A 21,716-nucleotide genomic window follows, 5' to 3' on the forward strand; every position below is an offset into this window, starting at 1 on the left:
TTTCCTGATGCTACATATGTACTGAGTGAGGTGTCCTTGTCCACAAATTTCAGGGTCACACATGCCCTCCCCATGTGTCCCCTTCTCCCCCATCCCCTCAGGGTCACCACAGAGACTGTCAGCCCCCACCTCCAACTCCTAGAGGCCATAACCCCAGCCCTGCTTACCTGCAATAATCTAACCCTGGGAGCTCCCTTCCTACCCCATTTGGATAACCTCCTTCCCTGGTATTCCCAACCCCAACCCAGAAGGCCCCTTCCAGCACCCTCCCCTCAGGGAGCCCCAGGCCCCATGTTTGGCTGGGCTCCAGGAGGACTAGGCAGTCTGTGATTTGTCCTTTCAAAAGGCTGCTCTTCCTGCAGGGCTAAGAGCCAGGAGGCCCCACGAGGCAGCTCAGACCCAGCCACGTGAGGCCCCTTCCCTTCCCGCTGCCCCAGGCCCGGATGACTCAGAGCCTGGCAGCTGCGGTCACCACCCTTCCCCAGGGTGTGAGTGCTGGTGTGGGCAGGGTGGGGGAGGAGCCAATCCTAGCAGCACTGCTTGGCATCCACACAAACTCCTGTGTGGGTTGGGTGGGAATGCTTCTTAGCTTCTGTCTCATAACCAACTGTCTCTTTTGAACAATAGGCTGAGTAACTTTACATTATCCAACATTCTCTCAATGCATGAATTTCAAGGCTGCAGAACAGCAACTTCTCCATCATTGCTCAACTTCCCTCTCCTGATTGTTTCCAGATTCCACATTGCTACAGACCTTCTTGTCTAAACATCCTTCCTTTCTGTACCAACAGTTTTATTGCTTCTGGAAAGTAGGGTGCTTGTGTGTTCAATCTCAGGGATAAAGACTTCTAAAAAATCATTAAGTTTTCTAGATGGCTGTGAGCTGTGGTCACTGGATGGACTCAAGCCAGTGACCTACAAGCCAGTGACCTAAAGAGTCACTTTAACTTTTTAAAGAATCTGACTTGAGGAAAAATTAAGACTAAGATTAGTCTTTCAACATAGGAGAGTCAGAAAACAGGCTGAAATTCCTGCTACCGCCATACCACAGTATGTAGGTGCATGCAGCACTGGACAGTGAACAGAGCTCTTTGCTATAAACAGTCACATTTTCTGGTTAAGAGAGAAATGAAAATTTACCAATCCTAATGAAAATATGGGGCAACAAAACTCTCAGACACAGCTGGTGGGAGATAAGTTGGTATGGCAACCTTGGAGAACTATGTGGAAAATACACATGCTATGCTCCAACAGTTCCACCCCTGGTATAGTTCCATCACATTTTCAAATAGTCTCAAATAATCTAAGGGCAGAATGAAAATGTTCTATATCTTAATTGTGGTGGCAGTTACTAAACTGTACATTCGTCAAAACTCACAGAAATATATACACAAAAGAGTAAATCTTTGCTTTAATTTTTAAAAGATTTAAAGACTAGGGAGGGACTTCCCTGGTGGTCCAGTGACTGACTACATGCTCCCAATACAGGGGGCCCAGGTTCAACCCCTGGTCAGGAAACTAGATTCTACAACTAAGACCCGGTGCATCCAAATAAATAAACAAATAAATGCCAGGGAATTCCCTGGTATCCAGTGATTAGGACTCCGCTCTTTCACTGCCATGGCTCAGGTTCAATTCCTGGTTGGGTAACTAAGATCCTACAAGATGCATGGCAAGCCCCCAAACCCCCAACATTTAAAGGCCAGAAGAAAAAAAGTAGAACGAATAATTCAATTTAGGAATATATCCATACAGTGAGAATAAACTATTAGTAAAAGAAACAGGATGGACCTCAAATCATTATGCTGAGTGAAAATACTGCTACTAAGTCACTTCAGTCATGTCCGACTCTATGCTACCCCATAGATGGCAGCCCACCAGGCTCCCCCGTCCCTGGGATTCTCCAGGCTAGAACACTGGAGTGGGCTGCCATTTCCTTCTCCAATGAAGGCAAGTGAAAAGTGAAAGTAAAGTCGCTCAGTCGTGTCCAACTCCTCGCAACCCCATGGACTGCAGCCTACCAGGCTCCTCCGTCCATGGGATTTTCCAGGCAAGAGTACTGGAGTGGGTTGCCATTGCCTTCTCCGGCTGAGTGAAAATAGTCAGACACAAAAGTGTATGAAGCTCAAGAACAGGTAAAACTAATCTACTACAATTGAGGTCAACTAGTGGTGTGGGTAACTGGGAGAGAGCAGGAGGAAACCTTCTGGGATGCTGTGTGGTACCTTCTCACATCTGTGCCCTATGTTTAAGATATGTACCTTTGAGGAAATGTCAGTCTTACCCCAATTTAAAAAGAAAACATTTTTTAAATTGTCATTGCAAATGACAAATAGCAAGCAAATCCAATGATCCCCAGCCCCTTGATTCTGTCAGGTCTAGCACAGGCTCCTGTGTGACTCTTACACCATGTGAGTAGGCTGCATGTGGCTGCTCCCAGGCTCCTAGCCAGAGGTGGGAATTCCTGCCCTGACTTGGCATAAGCAAAACAACCTTTAAAACTGGCTGACAGCCCAGGATTTTAAACTGCTTCCTTGCCTGATCCACCCCTCTTTTTGATCATCCAGGAATAAAGTTATAGCTTCTCTTCCTGGTAGGGACTGCAGCACCTCTGCCCTATCCTATGAAATTCCCAGGACAGGGAGGTCTTGGCCCAACCCAAATTGGAGAGGTTAACCCTAGCACCCTGTCTACCAGGCCCAGGCACCAAGGCCTTCTCTGAGGGAAGACTCTTGTCCTCACTTGATCAAGGTCCCTTCCTCTTGTTTCCCCTGCAAAATGAGCTAAATGTATGACCTGGTGTGCTTAGGAGACACTAGGTAAAAGTGTCTGGGGGCAGACTAAGTGATCACAACTGACTATGATGGGTTATGAGCGGGGCAGAGGTGGCCACAGCTGACAGCGCCTAGCTCAGTCTGGGCGGTGTTAAGACACTCCCCCCCATTGCTTTCTCCTCCCCCTGTGATCTGATCCACATGGCCAGGGTGGTAAGAGGACGCTTAGAGCAGAAGCCAGGCAGCCTAGCCCCACCTTCTTGCCTCTGAGGGAGGTGGGAAGGTGAAGAGTGAAAGTCCCGGGCAGCTGGAATACCTACTCTGCTTGTATCTGCTGTGTGGCAGGTGAGTGCCCTTTGAGTACCCAGGGGCCTTCCTCCTCATAAAACCAGGTCACTTGAGCACTCAGGGTGGGGCAGGCAAATCTCAGTAGAACTGTGCCCAGGGCTCACTCTCTCTCCTCTCCCTCTACTTCCTCTTTCTCAGGGGTCTGCACAAGTAGTTCCCCTTTTCTGGGACAAATCCCCTTGCCCAGAGAAGGCTGGCTTGGTGCCAGCTGCCTGCTCAGTGGAGGGGCCTTCAGGGCTACACTTCCTGAGTAGAAGCCCAGCATCCCCCAATATCATCCCTCCCACCTATTGTGCCCTTGCAGCAGGCTCAAGACCAAGATTGAAGACAAAGGAGCTTAAGAAACTTGGGGTCGGGGGTGGGGGGGGTGGGTGGGAGACAAGTTAGAGACAGGGTAAGTGTCCTTTAGACTCAGCCTAGGACTCTCAAGTCCCTTCTTCCTGCTCTGGCAAGAAACAGCCTGTTTTCCCATCTGCAGAATGGAGCAAATAATCATGGCAAGGTAGAACTTTAACAAAAAGTGGGAATGACACTTGACATGTTGTGTGAGCACTGTGTGTCTTATCAGTGTCTTAGTTGTACATTTGCAAAGGAGCCCCTACCATCATAGCTCATATTTGGGTTGGTGTGGGGGAGAGTAGTTTGCTGTGGTATTCCAAGGGGATTTCCTGACACACCCAGGTTTCTGGTTCTCCCAGATCGGCCCTTTCCCACTCTTTTACCTTGACCTTGGCACTTCCTAAGTGGTGGAACCTTTGCTGAGTGCTGGGGATAATGAAAGTCATTTCCCTAATAGAGCAGGGAGGCTTCTGCGAAGCATTAACATTTGAAATTGAATCTTGAAATTGAATTTGAAATTGAGAAATAACAGATTGGGGAGAGCATTCCTGAGCTTAATATTGCAGATGCAAGGACAAGGAAATGTGAACAGCAACTATGGGGGATTTAATTCAGCAAGAGGCGAGGAATGAGGCAGGAGAAGGTCTAGGTCCTAAAGGGCTATGAGACTTTTAAGATTCTGAAGACAATGGTGAGCCACTGACAGTTGTAGGGAACAGACTTGATGACATCATTCTTGCCTTCTTGGTGCAGAATTTAGGAACGGAGGGCTAGTTTAGGAAGGTAGACCCCAGAAGTGCTTAAGAAGCCAGATGAGGGAAACAGGGAGGCTGAATCCAAAATCTTGGCAAGACTTGGGAAGAGGGTATGAGGCCACCTCCCCAGGAGTCTTCCAGCCCCAATCCGGTGACTTGCCTCTGCTGTATTCCACCATTAGGGTCTGCCATAGTCTTGTTAAGGGCTCAAGAGGATACAATGCTACTTACTCAACTTGCTCAGTGCTTTATTGAACCAAGACCCTTCCAGATGACTCAGCAGAGCCTTCAAGAAGCCCTGCCCATTTCCCAAGATTCAGAATCCAGAGGTGGCTGGCCTTAGTTTAGCTGCTTCCATGACATTTCCTTTTGAATATCTCCAAATCTTAAAGTGTAAAGATATTGTCCACACAGACAGGCACATGTATACTCCTGCTGCAGGCAGTCACGCTCACTGAAATGCTTTCAGTTCAGTGGTTTGTGGACAAGGCATTGTGGGTCTATGGCCATCCATGCATCCACCATCCATCCACACGTCCATTCGTCCAACTGTCTGTCCGTGACGAGACAGTAGCAAGTTCTGACATGGGTTCAGGCCCCAGGGTTCACAGCTGTGAGGGCTAGGTTTCCAGTGGGCTCAGGATGCAGGCCTTAACCCTCACCCAGGGGCCTCCATGGATAATAACATCCCTTTCCAAGCCACAGAAGCCAGGCCCAAGTGGGTTATGAATGTTTGTATCTTTAACAACTGGACAGGGAAAACCTAAACCTTAGCCTGTAACTATCCTGAGATGGAAAAAAAGAGAGATCAAACATACAACTAACACTGAAACAGGAAGGAGGAAGAGCTCATGCCTGTGCTAGAGATGTTCACATGGAGAGACGGGAAGGAGAAAGGGGAGTGTAGCACACATACTTAGGAGTGTGTTAGCACCTGGGACACAGTGCTAATTCCGAGGGTAGCAGTGGCTCCTCCTAGGAGGCTGGAGCTTTCTCTCAGCCACATACATATAAACAAAGCTCTTAGAAAAAAAGAGGCTTTTCCGAATACAGGAAGACAAAGGGTTAACCTAAACAAGGAAATAAAAAACACCAAAAAGGCTCCTGTTAGACACGAATACTTCCTTTGAGCTAGACTTAATCCAATTTCACTTAGTCAGCAGGCTGGGCTCTCCCGGGGTGAGGGTGGGGGTGTCACTAGGATTTGGAACATGACTGGAGTGAGACAGAGGATCAGGGCTGGTGCAGACAGACAGGACGCCCTCACTGTCTTTTCCCTGGACAGCAGACCCTCAGCCCCGGAGACCACAGGGCAGCCGATGGCCAGGCCGCACAAAGAAAGGAAGGCAGGTGGGACAGTTGCTGGCCCTTCACTGGTCCTGCAGGCGGCTGCAGAGCTCTCGCCGGCTCCGCTCGCCAGCCCAGCTGCGTGTCTTGAGGCGGAAGGTCTTCAGTTCATCCTTGAAGTCCTCATGGTTCATGGGCCGGTAGTCTTGAGGCTCACAGAAGGTCTAGGGCAGGATGAGATGGGGCAATAAACATGGGGAACTAGGCAACTTCAGGGAGGACCCCATCCTCCCTTATCCGAGGGCTACTGCCTGGTCAACCCCTTTCCCTGTAGCCCAACGCTCCCATGGAGGCTATGGCCACCCCCATCCGTGGTACCGGGTGCTGTGGGAAGAAGTCCTTGTAGCCGCCTTTGAGGATATACATCTCAGGATAGTAGAGGCTTGGGTAGTCATTGGAGGCTCTGTCTCGTTCCCTGATGAAACGGCACCTGGGACCAGTAGGGATTCGGGGGTGAGAGCTGGGTGTGCCAGGGGACCTGCTCCCTGCACCCACTCCTCTGGGAACCACAGAAGGCTTGAGTGCAGGAATGTCAGCCACAAGAACACTTTTAGTTCAGTCTGGCTAACTGGGTCCACAAGAGGTTGGAGAGACAGAAAAAAGCAAATCAAAGGGGCTCTGTGTCCTTTGAAGACAGTTACACAATCTCTGTCCGAGACATTTCTTCTGGGCCAGGAAAGTGGAGGCAGAAGGGAGACAAGTGAACCAAGTTCAAGAGGTAAGAGTCAGAAGGTCTAGACAAGGCTTGGTGAGGAGATGGAGAGAGGAAAGAACAATCGAACCCTGGAAGGGTCAGCATCACTGAGGACTGGGACAGGGCCTTTGGATTTTAAGGACACCATTGGAGAGGTAGAATTAGGTTTTGTGGGGATGGCAGCAATGGACAGAGGGAAGATGGGAGGCCTGACGGAAAGGATGAGAGGAGACAGGAGGACGGTGCCATGCACGGGGAAGCAGGGATAAGGTCTGCTCCAAGCTCCAAGGAGAGATAAGAGGCCCAGGTCAAGGAGGGACCAGGGCTGGGCTCGCGCCTCTTGGCCACTGGATGGTTCCAGCACCCGAAAGCCTAAACAGGGAAGGTGAGGAGCAGCACTTGCTGGCTGGGCGGAGCCGGGACTCACATGCGGGGGCCCCGCTCAGATGAAAATTCACAGTGGAAAATGAGGATGACTCTCTTATCCAGGGTGCAGGGTGTGATGGGGCTCTGCAGCAGGAAGGTCTCGGCATCCCGTTCTAGAGGCAGGTTCACAGCCGTCTGCCAGAGAAGCAGAGGTCAGGCCGCAGGTGTGCGCGGCGGACCCTGCCCTGTGCGGTCCCCATCTTTCAGATGAGTGACTCCACCTCTTGAAGGGCAGATCCTACCCCAGGAGAGGGCGCCTCCTCTGGGCAGAGGAAGGACAGAACTGGATGAGTCTTCAGGGCCTCTCCCGTCACCCTGTCTCACCTTGATGTGCCCGCCTTCATACTCATAGGGGTATCTGCAGTCGACAATCACAAACTTCTCCACGATGTGGCTGAACTTGCCTGTCAGCAGAGCCACCACCTGCAGGAGGCCGCGGAGGTGGGTCCCAGCGGTTCAGGCTGGCAGGCAGGGGCTGACCCAGCGCTTGTAGCCTGACTCCAGGGGAGGTTAACAAGCAAAGAGAAGTCCCAAAGGCACCGAAAAATAGCTCATCCCTGCATACCGTTTCTGGTGAGATGTATTTGAGGTCTTGGTGTTTTCCATCCACAGTCTGTAGGAGGAAGGCCTGAAGGGAAGGGGAGAGAGACAGTGACATTGGCAAGAGCAGGAACCTGAGAAAAATGAATTTTTCCTCAAGTCTGAAAGCCAAACTTGCTTGACTTTCCCTTTTTTTTTTTTTAATATTTATTTATTTGTTTTATTTGGCTGCATCTGGTCTTAGTTGCATGGAATCTTTGATCTTCACTGCTGCATGTGGGATTTTTTGCAGCACGTGAACTCTTAGTTGCACCATGTGGGATCTAGTTTCCTGACCAGGGATCCAACCTGGGTCCCCTGCATTGGCAGTGTGGAGTCTTAGCCACTGGACCACCAGGGAAGTATCTGCTTTGATTTTCAAATTAAGCACTGGTTCCCACAGCAACCAAGAAGTGCCTCTGGGGTCTGATCCCCAGAAAACAACCTTCCAAGGGGAAATGAAGGTGGGGAGCAGAGGATATGAACCCTTCATGCCTCCTGCCCCCATGCTTTGCCAAACAGGCCCCAGGAGGCTCCAAACAAGATGGAAATCTTCTCCAAGGTGGAGATACCATTGATGCCCTGGACAGATTTGAGATAGGAGATCAAAGAGAGCCAGAGAGAGGGGTCTGGGTGAGAATATAGGATAAGATGCAAAGGACAAAATGAGGGGCTTCTGGGAGAGTGGGAGTCACTGAAGTAGTTGCTGCATTCAGGGGCCACATGGTAAGGGACCAAGCCTCCTGAGGGTCCCACTGCTGGTACCTTGGAGTAATCCCCGATCAGTTCTCGGTGGTCACTGTCCAGGATATTCTCAATCTCGTCATGACACAGAGACTTTGAGCGGAGAATGCGGGCTTTCTGTGAGGCAAGTGGCAGCCAGGGTCAGGGGTGAGGCTGTTCCCTCAGTGCCCCATCTGGTTAATATCTCCCTTCCTTGCACCCTGCCCCCCTCTACAAATCCAGCTGAGAAGGGCTTACAGGGTGGACTTGGAGGGTGGCAGCCCAGCCCGGGAGGAGGGTACTCACGGGTTCCTCAGCCTCCCGCAGCTCCTCCTCTGGAGGGGTCACACTTCTTCTCCGCTTGTTCTGTACAGGCAGATCCCGGTCCTGTGGGCGCTCCAGCCTCTTGAGGATGGGCCGGATCACACTGCAGGGCATGGACGGAGAGCGGAAGAGCCGCTGGCACTTGCTGTACATGATGAGGTCCTGGCAGAGGCAGTAGGTCCGGGGTCAGCGTTCCTAGCCCCTGCTTTCCATCCCAGTCTCACTCAGAGGGTAGGGCCCCACCACTCCCAAGTTTTGAGGGGCCTCTCCAGGGGCTCACCTGTTCCTCCTCCTTTTCTGAGGTCTTGACCAGTGGGGCGCTAATGAGGCTCTCCATGCCTGGGGGAACTACATCATTCTCCTGAGGCCAGATGAGCAAGGGTGTGGTCACACTCACAGGCACAGGTCCAACCCCTAAGGCCCCGAGTCCTCCAGGGCAGTTTTCCCAGTTCTCCCAGCAAAACTCCAGGCCAACTGCCCTTGGTGACCCTACTCACACCTCCACACAGGGCAGCCCCCAGGACCAGGAAACTGCGGGGCCCCACTTGCTGGAGGGACTTGCGTAGATATGGGAAGCATGGCGATGCAGGAAGACCAGTCTTCCCTTTGCCCTGCCCATCCACCCTCCACGGCAGCACCAGCCACTTCCTCTTCACTGATTGGCCAGAGGTCAGGCTGTGACTCAGTTACCTCCAGTTCTTCTTCTGACATTGAAATGAGGTCATAGTCTTGCGGTAGGAGCTCAGAGCTTACCTCTTTCAGGAGATCTCAGGAGGGGAGAGGTAGGGGCCCTGACAAGGCAAGGCTGTTTACCTTTAAGTCAGTCTCCAGGATATCCACGAATCCATCGTCTTCCTCAACAGCCCCTGTGGAGGGGGTCAGAGAAAAGTGGCATCGGGCCAGGGGGATCAGCTCCTCTACTTCCATCTTCTGCTCAGGGGTGAGACACTGCATGGGTGACGAACAGACAGAGGAGACTCAACGTGGGGCCCTGAGACAAGTCTCCACCCTAACCTTCTGAGAAATAAGATTCCCACTGCCTCAGGGCTCAGGATCACCCCCAAGTTCCCCGGGCTGCCTTCACAGGCACCTGCCCTGCGTGTATGCCTGCCCTGCATGGGTCAGCTCTCCTGGTATACCATCAGGTCGGGAGCCGAGCTTGGCCTCTGGGCAAAGGCTTCTCTGCGGCTGGCCCACTCCCCAAGAGCACGGGAGTGGCTGGGATGTGTGGGTTTCCCCGGCATCTTGAAGACAAATCCATCCTGTGGGCAATACGGAGGGGGGTGCATGATCAAATGCCAGAAAACACTCCAGTGAGCCCCCCTCTCTCCCTGAAGTCCTTCGACTCTGGCCTTCTGGAAACGCACATTCTCTTTGTCCTCCCCAGAGCCGTGGGCAGCTTGGTCACATGCCTCACTCTTCCTCCAGGTGCCAGACGCTTGGGAGTTGGTGATGTTCCGTAGCACAGGACTGTGGCCCAGAAGCCTCCCCTAGAGAGCCAGGAGGGCAGTAGGTACAGAAGGCTGCATTCCTCAAGTGCCAGCCCAGGCCTACCTCCTCCCATCCCGGCTCCAACTCCCCCAGCTCCCATAGCCAGACAAGGGACACCCAACTGCTTCAAGTCCGCCCTCTGAGAAGCAATCCAGGTCCCTCCTGCCCCCTACAATCCTGGCCAGCAGGCCCAAGTCTCCCAGTGGGCCTCAGAGGACACTCACCGGCAAGGACTGGAAACGTCGGATGGCAAACTGCTCACTGCAGAAGGAAACAGGGACACCTCAGGGCTGGAGAGTCAGGCTGTGACGGAGAATATGCAGGGTGCCCCTCCACCACAGAGCCCCGTACATCCTGGGGCCTCTACCACCCACACGGGGCAGGGGAGCCTGTGCAGTGAAGGCCAAAGCACTTACTTTCGAATAACTCGGCTGGCTGCCTGGATGGCCTGTTCAAACCTAGGACAGAGAAGGGTCCCATTCAACCTAGGTCTCCTCACAGCCCATTGCCTATCCCCAGCCTTTGGTCCTCAGTCCACAAGGCCCAGGGGAGCCTTGTGGCCAGGGGAAAGAGGAGGTAGGAAGAATGCAGCACCTATCAGGGCCCAGGTATAGGGGAAGAGGGAGATAAGAGGCAGCCTGGGATTTTAAAAGCTGCCCTAAATGGAAGAGGCCCGAAGAATGGCAGTGACAGAGACAGCTGGGGTAGGTCTCTGGGTAGCTGAGGAGTTACCAAGGCAACGGTCTCACCAGCCTGCCCACAGGCCTTCCACCTGTATGCAAATCACCTCAGCAGGGCCATATGGCTGCCAGGAAAGGCATTCATCCATCCCATGACAGGCCTTGTCCTGAAAATGGGGGTGTCTCCAGGGCCTGGATACCAGCAAGGCAGGGCTTCCCTCCCCTTGTGTGGGATAGTCCTGGCTCCTCCAGGACAGGGGCCTGGTTCAGTGTGCCCCTGGATCAGCCCTGGTCTGCCATGTCAGACCCCCTAGTGACAAATGTTCAAGGTCATAACCTCTCCTCCCTCCTGTGGAATTTTAGGACCCAGCCTCTGTCCCACACCCCTCCCCCCTCCTGCCTTAGAAGAGGCCAGCAGGCAAAGAATTCCAACAGATGTTCCTTCTGAGCCTAGCTATGTTACCAGGGACCACCTGCCAGGCAGGGCTTTTGTGTGTCTATGTGTACACACACACACACACACTTCTTTCTGTGTAACCGTTAAGGCAGGTGCAGTGTTGGTGGTGGGAAACTGAGGGCTAAAGTGTCAAGAGGATGGGCACCCTCCCCCGCCCCGTCCAGGTGGGGCAGGGTGGCTGTATGCAGCCAACCTGGCACCAGGATGACCAATTTAATTGGCTTGGTTTTCAGTCTGCACCTGGGCCCTAGGGGTAAAGCAGGGACAGCTCTGTGTTATCATCAAAACCCAACCTGCGGTCCCCACACCACCACCCAATGCTCTCCCCATTTCCTGTTTATGAACAAACCTGTAGCCCAGCCCAGTCTGATCAAAGGCAATGGGAGGAAAGAGAGCCACCGCCCTAAACCCAAATCCATAGTCCCTCAGCCCAGGCTGGGGATGCCTGCTGTTCCCAGGAAGGCCTGACAGCTGCTCTCCCTGCTGGGGCCTGAACAGCTGGGTGGAACAGCTGTGCTCTGGAAGGTACTACTCATGCCCCACAACCAAGAAGCAGAGAACCGTGTTGAGCAGAGCCCGCCAACTTCTCCACTCTCCTTCACAAAGGGCCTGGTCCAAGGGTTGGCCAGCGGGTGAAATGTCACTGAAACCAGTGGTTACTGATAGGAGGGCCAAGAGCCAAACCAGCTTACAGCAACTGTTTTGTTTGGCCTAGAGTAAATTAAAAACTTTGAATTAGTTGGACCATATTTTAAAATTGTGATAATTCACAGGAAAAAAAAAATATGTGTATAGGCAGAAAGGGCACATATAGTCCTGTATTCCCGCAAGAGGCTCCCTGTGGCTACTGTTCCTTCCACCCTGGTCCTGAACCCATTCTAAGCTGCTCCCATGATAGTAGACCCTTCCCTGAGACAAGCAGAAATCCAGTACATGGGAAGGTCAATTAATGCCCCTATGTGAGGGTTCAAAGAGGTCTGTTTGCTCTCCAAGCTCCCCTAGTGAGTTTAGGGTGGAACTAAGATTTTTTAAGGGCAGGTTCCCCTCCTTGACCATGTGGTCCCTCTTCTCTACTCACGTCTGCTCTGCCATGTTGGGGTCCATAGGGCTGGGAGAGTCCATGCACAGACCTGAGAGACAGAGTGCCTTGGTTTGAAAGTGGTGGCATTTCCTGCACACTTTTCCCTACCATGTCCCAACCCTATTCAGAGAAGGGGGAAAAACCTGTTTTTATCTTAGGTCTTGATACAGGTCCACCCATAGACCCCAAGGGCTGACACATTGCCAAGTTACACAGGGCTCTATCCCCTATTTACTATGGAATCACCTATTACTGTGGAAACTATAAAGCCTAAAGTTTAGGCTTTAAACCAAAATTTGGCTAAGCATTTTTCTTGAACTGATTTAAAATAATTTGTTCTAGAAGAGATTACAGCTTTTAATGAAAGTTAAAGCTGAAGGCAAGTGAATGTTATAAAATGACAGACTTTCAGCCTAATTGCCTCCCAGGTGAGGCTGTGGTTTAGGACTTCTGCACCTAGTTTTAAATAGTAAGATCTCATCTCCCTCGGAGGACCCCACCCAGCACCCGCCTTGCTCAGCCAGTCTATGCTGGGTGTGGTATGCCCCACCAGAAGTGAGCAGGGGGAGGCTGCTGGGGTCCCATCAGGTTGTGGTGAGGATGTTAGTCTGATCAGGAGGGAAGTGGGGAGGCTCAGGCAGCCCCCCAAACTCCCCTGGCACCCCTGGGCCTCACCTGCATCAGAAGATTCAGAGGACTCAGACGACAGGGAAGATTCAGACGCCCGACGGGACAGGGATAGGCATGTGAGCAGGTTGCCTACCTGACTCTTTGGGGTCTCGCTGGGAAGGGAGCGGGGACCCAGGGAAGGAGAAAGGTAAATGTGGGGCTCAAGGGCTGGCTGGCCCATGTTCCCACCAACACCGCCAGCCCTCCCAACCTCTGAAGGGCCCTGCCAGTCACTGCACTGTCCCAGGGAGGTAATGGCATCAAGGATCTACCCTCTTCTCAGGCCTTCTACAGAGGCCCTAAGTGTCTTCTCTTTGTTGATTGATTAAAGGTTCTCCTGGGTGCAGGGAAGGTGAACCCAGGGCAAGAGCAAGGAGGTGGGTTGGGACCATCCTGGGGAATGGTGGGGCAGCAGACAGCCCTAGAGAGCCATCCCCTAAACTCTTCAGGTCCCTTCCCACCCACAAGCCTTTCTGGAGGAATGGCCAAGCCTTTGGTCTTTATTGCTTCAAGGACAACCCAGCCTGGAGCTGCAGACTTGCTCAGGGAACAGGACCAGTGTTTAACCCCTTTACCCCAGGAAAGAACTGAGGATGGAGGGAACAGGACCACCCTCAAATTCCCCCTCCACGCTCAGGATCCCCTGCCTGGGGCAAAATGGTGGAGATTTGAGCCAAGATTAGGGAGGCAGCATGGTGGAGGTGGGGGAGAAGGTCTCCAGAGGCTTGTGGCAGCCAAGAACAAGTCACTTGGAGGGTGTGAGCAGCACAGCTTGGTCCTGAGCCCTGAAGCAGGCTGTGTCTGGGATGCCTCTCCGTTTGGCACCCATGCCGGGTTCCCGACAGGCCTGGGACCAAACCCTAGTGCGGGCCTCCCACCCCACACCGAGCATCCCTGGGGACCCCTACCTGCCGAGCCCAGCGAGGTGGTGCATAGTCTGGGTGAGGGTGGTAACCGGCGAGGAAGCGGCCGCGCGCTCCGGAGACCCCAGGAGGCCATGAGCCCCCAGCCGGAGGCCCGGGAGGTGGCCAGGACGCTGGGCGCCACCGCGCATGCCGGCCGGACTGAGAGCCGAGCCTGCCACGGGCTCCGGCTGGGGCAGCTCCATCGAGGTGGGGCGGGCGGGCCTGGCGTAGGGCGACCAACAGACGCCGGGCACAGCTGGCCTGGACGAGGTAGGGAGCCGGCCCGGGGTGGAGGGGAAGGGAGGGAGGAAGAGCAACGGGGCAGGAGCGAGAGAGGAGAGGGAAGTGGGGAGGGTGGGGAAGGGAGGAGGGATACGGGGACAGGCCACCAGCCCAGGAAGCCTCTAGCAGAGGCTGCCACCTCCACCTCCTTATATATTCGAAAAATAACAGCGGCCGCGCCGCCGGACGCCGCCAATGGGGGCGCAGTAAAGAAGAGAGGCGGGACAGAGGGCGGGGCCAGTGTGGTGGAAGGCGCGGAGGCTGGACCATCCCGGCCTAGCCCAGTTCCAGGCTTAGGGTCGGGTGGAGAAATCGAGGAATTAACCCTCGCACTCCTTTCCAGCCAAGGTTTAAGGAGCCGGGCTTCTCAAATTCCGATTCTCAGTATGTGGTTTGGAGCTACCCACCCCCCACCCCCAGCGAATAAGGCCTCAGGAGATACAAGAACTTCCTAGAGTAGCCTCAGAGGGACCCCGCCCTTTAACATCACTTACAAGTACCGGCTGGCATCATGAGAGCCTCCATTCCAAGAATCTGCGGAATACAGTTGTGCAATGCGGTCTGTGTTCGCCGTTCCACTTTACCGACAGAGACGATGAGGCGTAGAGAAGTTCATCAACTCGTTCAAGGTCACATGATTGTGCAGATGGTGGAGTGGAGATTCACCCTAGGTACATCTACTCTCCCAGCTTCCCTGACCCCGCGACTGGCAGCTCCTGGGGAGCCCCCGGTGCCGGAGGTGGACCCGCGGTGGGGGCCGACACATAACTAGACAGTGTTTCCGGGGGGTCCCCGGTTAGATGTGATCCCAAGCCGCCCAGTTTCTTCCAGCAGCTCCAGAGGAGGCTCTAATGATTGGTCTAGTCGTGAGTTTTGGCAGTGAGGACAAAGGAGGGTGTCAGCAGTCTCAGAACCCAGTTATGGAATGCCTATTGATGATTTGGCTAACTTGGTGCCAATGTTTAATTGGTGTTTCTTTGATCAGGGAGGCTGAATTTGTCACTAGTTTTAACTGAGCATCTTCTAATTATCTGATCACCTGCCAGTGAGCTTGCTGTCCTTGACTGTGGTGGGAAGGCTGCACTCAAAAGCTAGTGGGGAGTAAGCTGTTTTTGCACCCCATCTTCCCAGGGAAGAGGTGGCCTCCAGCTTATCAGGTCACAGCTCAAGAATGCTGGCACAGTAGCGGGGGGTGGGAGGGGGTGGCAGAAAGGAGGGCCTGGCATTGGGGACTGGGGCAGGCCAGGAGAAACATGGAAGAGGGAATGAGAAGATCCTAGTCCCATCTGAAAGGGATGAGGAGGGTGGGGATGTGACGAAAGTAGATCATGAACCCCAGACAAATCTTCAGGACTCTTCCCCAGTCACTATAGTGAATGTGTTGCATATTCTTCCCGAGTTTAAACAATCCTAACCAATAGAAACAATATGGGAGACACATAGGTAATTTAAAATTTTCTAGTAGGCACATTTAAAAAAGTAACAAGAAACAGATGAAACTTTAATATTTTATTTAGCCTAATATATTGTTTTTAACTTCAGCTTGAGAACTTTTTAATATTTTTAGTTATTTATTTGGTTATGCACGCTCTCAATTGGAGCACTTGGGATCTTGGATCTTTGCTGTGGCATGCAGGATCTTCAGCCATGGCATGTAGGATCCAGGTTCCCAACCGGGGACCAATACTATCACCCCTACACATTGGGAGTGTGGAGTCCCAGCCACAGGGACCACCAGTCAGTCAGTTCAGTCGCTCAGCCATGTCCAACTCTTTGTGACCCCATGGACTGCAGCACGCCAGGCTTCCCTGTCCATCACCATCTCCCAGATCTTGCTCAAACTCATGTCCATTGAGTCAGTGATGCCTTCCAACCATCTCATCCTCTGTCATCCCCTTCTCTGCCTGCCTTCCATCTTTCCCAGCATCAGGGTCTTTTCCAATGAGTCAGTTCTTCTCATGAGGTGGCCAAAGTATTGGAGCTTCCACTTCAGCATCGGTTTTTCCAATGAATATTCAGGATTGATTTCCTTTAGGATTGACTAGTTTGATCTCCTTGCAGTCCAAGGGACTCTCAAGAGTGTTCTCCAACACCACAGTTCAAAGTCATCAATTCTTCGCACTCAGCTTTCCTTATGGTCCAACTCTCACATCCATACATGACTACTGGAAAAACCATAGCTTTGACTAGATGGACCTTTGTCCACAAAGTAATGTCTCTGCTTTTTAATAGGCTCTCAAGGTTTCTCATAGCTTTTCTTTCAAGGAGCAAGCGTCTTTTAATTTCGTGGCTGCAGTCACCATCTGCAGTGATTTTGGAGCCCAAGAAAATAAAGTCTGTCATTGTTTCCATTGTTACTCCATTTATTTGCCATGAAGTGATGGGACTGGATGCCATGATCTTTGTTTTTTGAATGTTGAGTGTTAAGTCAGCTTTTTCACTCTCCTCTTTCATTTTCATCAAGAGGCTCTTTATTTGCTCTTCACTTTCTGCCATAAGGGTGGTGTCATCTGCATATCTGAGGTTACTGATATTTTTCCTAGCAATCTGGATTACAGCTTGTGCTTCATCCAGCCTGGCATTTCCCATGACGTACTCTGCATATGTTATATAAGCAGGGTGACAATATACAGCCTTGACATACTCCTTTCCAGTTTGGAACCAGTCCATTGTTCCATGTCCAGTTCTAACTGTTGCTTCTTGACCTGCATACAGATTTCTTAGGAGGCAGTCAGGTGGTCTGGTATTCCCATCTTTTTAAGAATTTTCCACAGTTTATTGTGATCCACACAGTCAAAGGCTTTGGCATAATCAATAAAGCAGAAGTAGATGTTTTTCTGGAACTCTCTTGCTTTTTCTATGATCCAACAGAAGCTGGCAATTTGATCTTTGGTTCCTCTGTCTTTTCTAAATCCAGCTTGAACATCTGGAAGTTTTCAGTTCATGTACTATTGAAACCTCACTTGGATAATTTTGAGCATTACTTTGCTAGCGACCACCAGGGAAGTCCCTAATGTAATGGATTTTTAAAGTTATCATATCAACATGTTATCAATATAAAAATTGTTAATGAAATGTTTTACATACTTTTTTTTCTGATACTAAGCCTTCAAAGTCCAATGTGCATCTTACACACACAGCACATCTCAATTTGGAACTGCCATATTTCAAGTGCTCAGTAACCTCATGGGCTTAGTGGACAGTGTGTATCTATATATTCAATTGTATGACCATATTTTTATAAATCTACAAATAGTATATAAAACAGTGTTTTATACCTTGCTTTCTTTTATTTGAAGATATATTTACTGAATTTCCTAATGCTGTACATTTGTTAGCTTTTAAATGATGCAACAGATATGCACAGAATGAATTCCTAAAGAGAAACTGCTGGACAGAACAGACTTTATTGAAATCTTCTTTTCCTTTTCCTAAATCTCATTTGCTGAAGCTGACTGAGTTTTTGAAGAACAGGTAGCAGACCATTTGCTTCTCCCGTCTCCCAGTACCTCAAATAGGCCCGAGCCCGAGCTTGGTCTCTCTAACCCCAGTATCCTACCTCTAGAAATTTCTCTTAAGATGATATAAGTACATACAGATGTATGTTTATAATATTGGATAACAATGAAAAATGAAGAGCAAGCTGAGTGTCCTTCAACAGGGGCCTAGGGTAATGAGGGTGGTTCCCCTACACTGTGCAATACATGAAGCATCTAAAGAGAACAGGTATGGGGAGGGGAGGGATGTTTGGCACCTGGCAGGCCGTATAATCCTTGTTGTTCAGTCACTCAGCTGTGTCTGACTCGGCGACCCCATGGACTGCTGCATGCTAGGCTTCCCTGTCCTTCACCATCTCACGGAACTCACTGGAATTCATGTCCATGGAGTCGGTGATGCCATCCAACCATCTCATCCTCTGTCGTCCCCCTTCTCCTCCTGCCTTCAACCTTTCCCAGCATCAGGTTCTTTTCCAATATGTCAGCTCTTTGCATCAGGAAGCCAAAGTATTGGAGCTTTAGCTTCAGCATCAGTCCTTCCAATGAAAATTCAGGGTTGATTTCCTTTAGGATTGACTGGTTTGATCTCCTTGCAGTCCAAGGGACTCTCAAGAGTTGTCTCCAACACCACTGTTCCAAAGCATCAATTGCTCGGCACTCAGCTTTTTTATAGTCCAACTCTCACATCCATACATGACTACTGGAAAAACCATAGCCTTGACTAGATGGGCCTTTGTCTGCAAAATAATGTCTCTGCTTTTTAATATGCTGTCTAGGTTTGTCATAGCTTTTCTTCCAAGGAGCAAGCGTCTTTTAATTTCAAGGCTGCAGTCACCATCCACAGTGATTTTGGAGCCGAAGAAAATAAAGTCTGTCACTGTTTCCATTGTTACCCCATCCATTTGCCATGGAGTGGATGTGACTGGATGCCATATCTTTGTTTTTAGTTTTTTTGAATGTTGAGTGTCAAGCCAGCCTTTTCACTCTCCTCTTTCACCTTCATCAAGAGGCTCTTCAGTTCTTCTTTGCTTTCTGCCATAAGGGTGGTGTCATCTGCATAGCTGAGGTTATTGACATTTCTCCCGGCAATCTTGATTCCAGCCTGTGCTTCATCCAGCCCAGCATTTCACATGATGTACTCTCCGTATAAGTTAAATAAGCAGGGTGACAATATATAGCCGTGATGTACCCCTTTCTCAATTTGGAACCAGTCTGTTGTTCCATGTCCAGTCCTGTTGTTTCTTGACCTGCATACAGGTTTCTTAGGAGGAAGGTAAGGTGGTCTGGTATTCCCATTTCTTTAAGAGTTTTCCACTGATTATGGAATGATTACCCACTGGGCTTTTGGAAAATGGTCTCTTAAAGAAAGGGTTCCTAGACTAAAAGAATTTTGAATCTCACTGATGCACATATTGACATGAGAAAATATTTATACTATGGGCTGAAATATTATGCCAAGTGTGGTCCCATTAAAAACAATATGCACAGCTAAGTATCCTACAAGGGTATTCTCGGAGTGGCGGAATGAATGGTAATTAAATGGTTTATCCTAAAATTTTTCTGTATTTTAAAATATCTTCCAAAGAACAGGTGTAATTTTTAGATTAATTAAAAGAACATGGTGGTACAGTGGATTAGAATATTCTGGCCAACACAGGGAACACAGGTTCTGGTTCCCTGTCCCAGAAGATTCCACATGCCGTGGAGCAACTAAGCCCACACAACACAACTACTGAGCCCCTGTGCCCTAGAGCCCACACTCGGCAACTACTGAAGCTCATGCTCTGCAACAAAAGAAGCCACCACAATTGGAAGCCCATGCACTGCAATGAAGAGTAGACACCACGTGCTGCAACTAGAGAAATCCCACAGGCAGCAACCAAAAATAAACAAATAAAATTTTAAAAAATCAAGAAGTACATAAAAAAGAAGTACTAGGATGTCTCTAGTGGTCCAGTGGTTAAGAATCTGCCTTCCAATGCAGGGGACCAGGGTTCAATCTCCGCTCAGCGAAAGAATATTCCACATGCAGGAACACAATTACTGAGCTCACAGGCCTCAACTCAGAAGTGCACGTGCCTCAGTGAAGACCCAGTGCAGCCAAAAAAGAACGGAAAAGAACATGATCTCCATCTGGCCATTCCTCAAATGATTAAACATAAAGTTACCATGAGAAAAGGAGAAAAGCAAAGCAGAAAAGGAAAGATATACCCATTTGAATGCAGAGTTCCAAAGAATAGCAAGGAGAGATAAGAAAGCCTTCCTCAGCGATCAGTGCAAAGAAATAGAGGAAAACAATAGAATGGGAACGACTAGAGATCTCTTCAAAAAAATTAGACCCACCAAGGCAACATTTTATGCAAAATGGGCTCGATAAAGGACAGAAATGGTAGGGACCCAACAGAAGCAGAAGATATTAAGAAGAGGTGGCAAGAATACACAGAAGAACTGTACAAAAAAGATCTTCACGACCCAGATAATCACGATGGTGTGATCACTCATCTACAGCCAGACATCCTGGAATTCGAAGTCAAGTGGGCCTTAGGAAGCATCACTACGAACAAAGCTAGTGGAGGTGATGGAATTCCAGTTGAGCTATTTCAAATCTTAAAAAAAAAAAAAAAAATGATGCTGTTAAAGTTCTGTACTCAATACACCAGCAAATTTGGAAAACTCAGCAGTGGCCACAGGACTGGAAAAGGTCAGTTTTCATTTCAATACCAAAGAAAGGCAATGCCAAAGAATGCTCTAACTACCACACTATTGCACTCATCTCTCACGCTAAGTAAAGTAATGCTTAAAATTCTCCAAGTCAGACTTCAGCAATATGTGAACCGTGAACTTCCAGATGTTCAAGCTTGTTTTAGAAAAAGGAGAGGAACCAGAGATCAAATTGCCAACATCCTATGGACCATCAAAAAAGCAAGGGAGTTCCAGAAAAACATCTACTTCTGCTTTATTGACTATGCCAAAGCCTTTGACTGTGTGGATCACAATGAACTGTGGAAAATTCTTAAAGAGATGGGAATACCAGACCACCTGACCTGCCTCTTTAGAAATCTGTATGCAGGTCAGGAAGCAACAGTTAGAACTGGACATGGAACAACAGACTGGTTCCAAATAGGAAAAGGAGTACGTCAAGGCTGTATATTGTCACCCTGCGTTTTTAACTTATATGCAGAGTACATCATCAGAAACACTGGGCTGGAAGAAGCACAAGCTGGAATCAAGATTGCTGGGAGAAATATCAATAACCTCAGATATGCAGATGACATCACCCTTATGGCAGAAAGTGAAGAAGAACTAAAGAGCCTCTTGATGAAAGTGAAAGAGGAGAGTGAAAAAGTTGGCTTAAAGCTCAACATTCAGAAAACTAAGATCATGGCATCTGGTTGCATCACTTCACGGCAAATAGATGGGGAAACAGTGGAAACAGTGGCTGACTTTATTTTTCTGGGCTCCAAAATCACTGCAGATGGTGACTGCAGCCATGAACTTAAAAGACACTTACTCCTTGGAAGGAAAGTTATGACCAACCTAGACAGCATATTGAAAAGCAGAGACGTTACTTTGCCAACAAAAGTCCGTCTGGTCAAGGCTATGGTTTTTCCAGTAGTCATGCATGGATGTGAGAGTTGGACTATAAAGAAAACTGAGTGCCGAAGAACTGATGCTTTTGAACTGTGGTGTTGGAGAAGACTCCTGAGAGTCCCTTGGGCTGCAAGGAGATCCAACCAGTCCATCCTAAAGGAGATCAGTCCTGGGTGTTCATTGGTAAGACTGATGTTGAAGCTGGAACTCTAATACTTTGCCCACCTGATGCGAAGAGCTGACTCATTTGAAAAGACCCTGATGCTGGGAAAGATTGAGGGCAGGAGGAGAAGGGGACGACAGAATATGAGATGGTTGGATGGCATCACCGACTCAGTGAACATGGGTTTGGGTGAACTCCGGGAGTTGGTGATGGACAGGGAGGCCTGGCGTCCTGCGGTTCATGGAGTCACAAAGAATCAGACACAACTGAGCGACTGAACTGAACTACCATGAGATCCAGCAATACCACTCATAGACATACACCCAAGAGAAATGAAAACATATGTCCTTGCAAATAAGTGTTTATAGCAGTTATTTATGGTTGCCAAAAGCTAGAAACAACACAAATGCCCATCAAGCTGACATTTTGATAAGCAAAATGTCATAAATCTCTATAACAGAACATTATTCAGCTATAAAAAAATAATGAAGTCCTAATAGATGCTACATAATGAGTGAATCTTGAAACATGAAACTAAATGAAAGAAGCCAGTCATAAAAGACACATATTATATGATTCTATTCATATGAA

The 21,716-nt window shown here is 49.7% G+C and overlaps 1 protein-coding gene across 3 annotated transcripts; it reads right to left on the minus strand.

Annotated features, from left to right (window-relative positions):
* Positions 1-4,447: 4,447 nt before the first annotated feature.
* Positions 4,448-13,982, minus strand: CDC25B (cell division cycle 25B). 3 transcript variants are annotated; one of them, XM_061126690.1, is made up of 16 exons: positions 13,596-13,982; positions 12,694-12,800; positions 12,016-12,067; positions 10,217-10,258; positions 10,025-10,061; positions 9,677-9,799; positions 9,449-9,571; positions 9,123-9,257; positions 8,590-8,670; positions 8,292-8,471; positions 8,028-8,123; positions 7,249-7,311; positions 7,008-7,106; positions 6,685-6,818; positions 5,882-5,993; positions 4,448-5,727 (listed from the first exon to the last, which is right to left on the minus strand). In XM_061126690.1, exons 1-16 carry the CDS (start codon positions 13,793-13,795, stop codon positions 5,587-5,589), a joined length of 1,725 nt encoding a protein of 574 aa, XP_060982673.1. In that variant the 5' UTR covers positions 13,796-13,982; the 3' UTR covers positions 4,448-5,586. The 3 variants fall into 3 exon arrangements, with proteins under 3 accessions (XP_060982673.1, XP_060982675.1, XP_060982674.1); XM_061126692.1 differs by lacking the exon at positions 12,694-12,800 and having other exon boundaries at positions 13,596-13,975; XM_061126691.1 differs by lacking the exons at positions 12,016-12,067; positions 12,694-12,800 and having other exon boundaries at positions 13,596-13,980.
* Positions 13,983-21,716: the final 7,734 nt, after the last annotated feature.

The sequence above is a fragment of the Dama dama genome, chromosome 23, assembly GCF_033118175.1.
Source record: "Dama dama isolate Ldn47 chromosome 23, ASM3311817v1, whole genome shotgun sequence".
Lineage (NCBI taxonomy): Eukaryota > Metazoa > Chordata > Mammalia > Artiodactyla > Cervidae > Dama > Dama dama.

Coding starts and splice junctions, on each gene's coding strand:
- CDC25B (XM_061126690.1), bottom strand. CDS start 13,795: ATGGAGCTGCCCCAGCCGGAGCCCGTGGCAGGCTCGGCTCTCAGTCCG. Junction 10,062..10,216: donor GCCAGCCGAGTTATTCGAAA/GTAAGTGCTTTG, acceptor TTCCTTCTGCAG/TGAGCAGTTTGCCATCCGAC. Junction 8,124..8,291: donor TGCGGGAGGCTGAGGAACCC/GTGAGTACCCTC, acceptor CTTGCCTCACAG/AAAGCCCGCATTCTCCGCTC.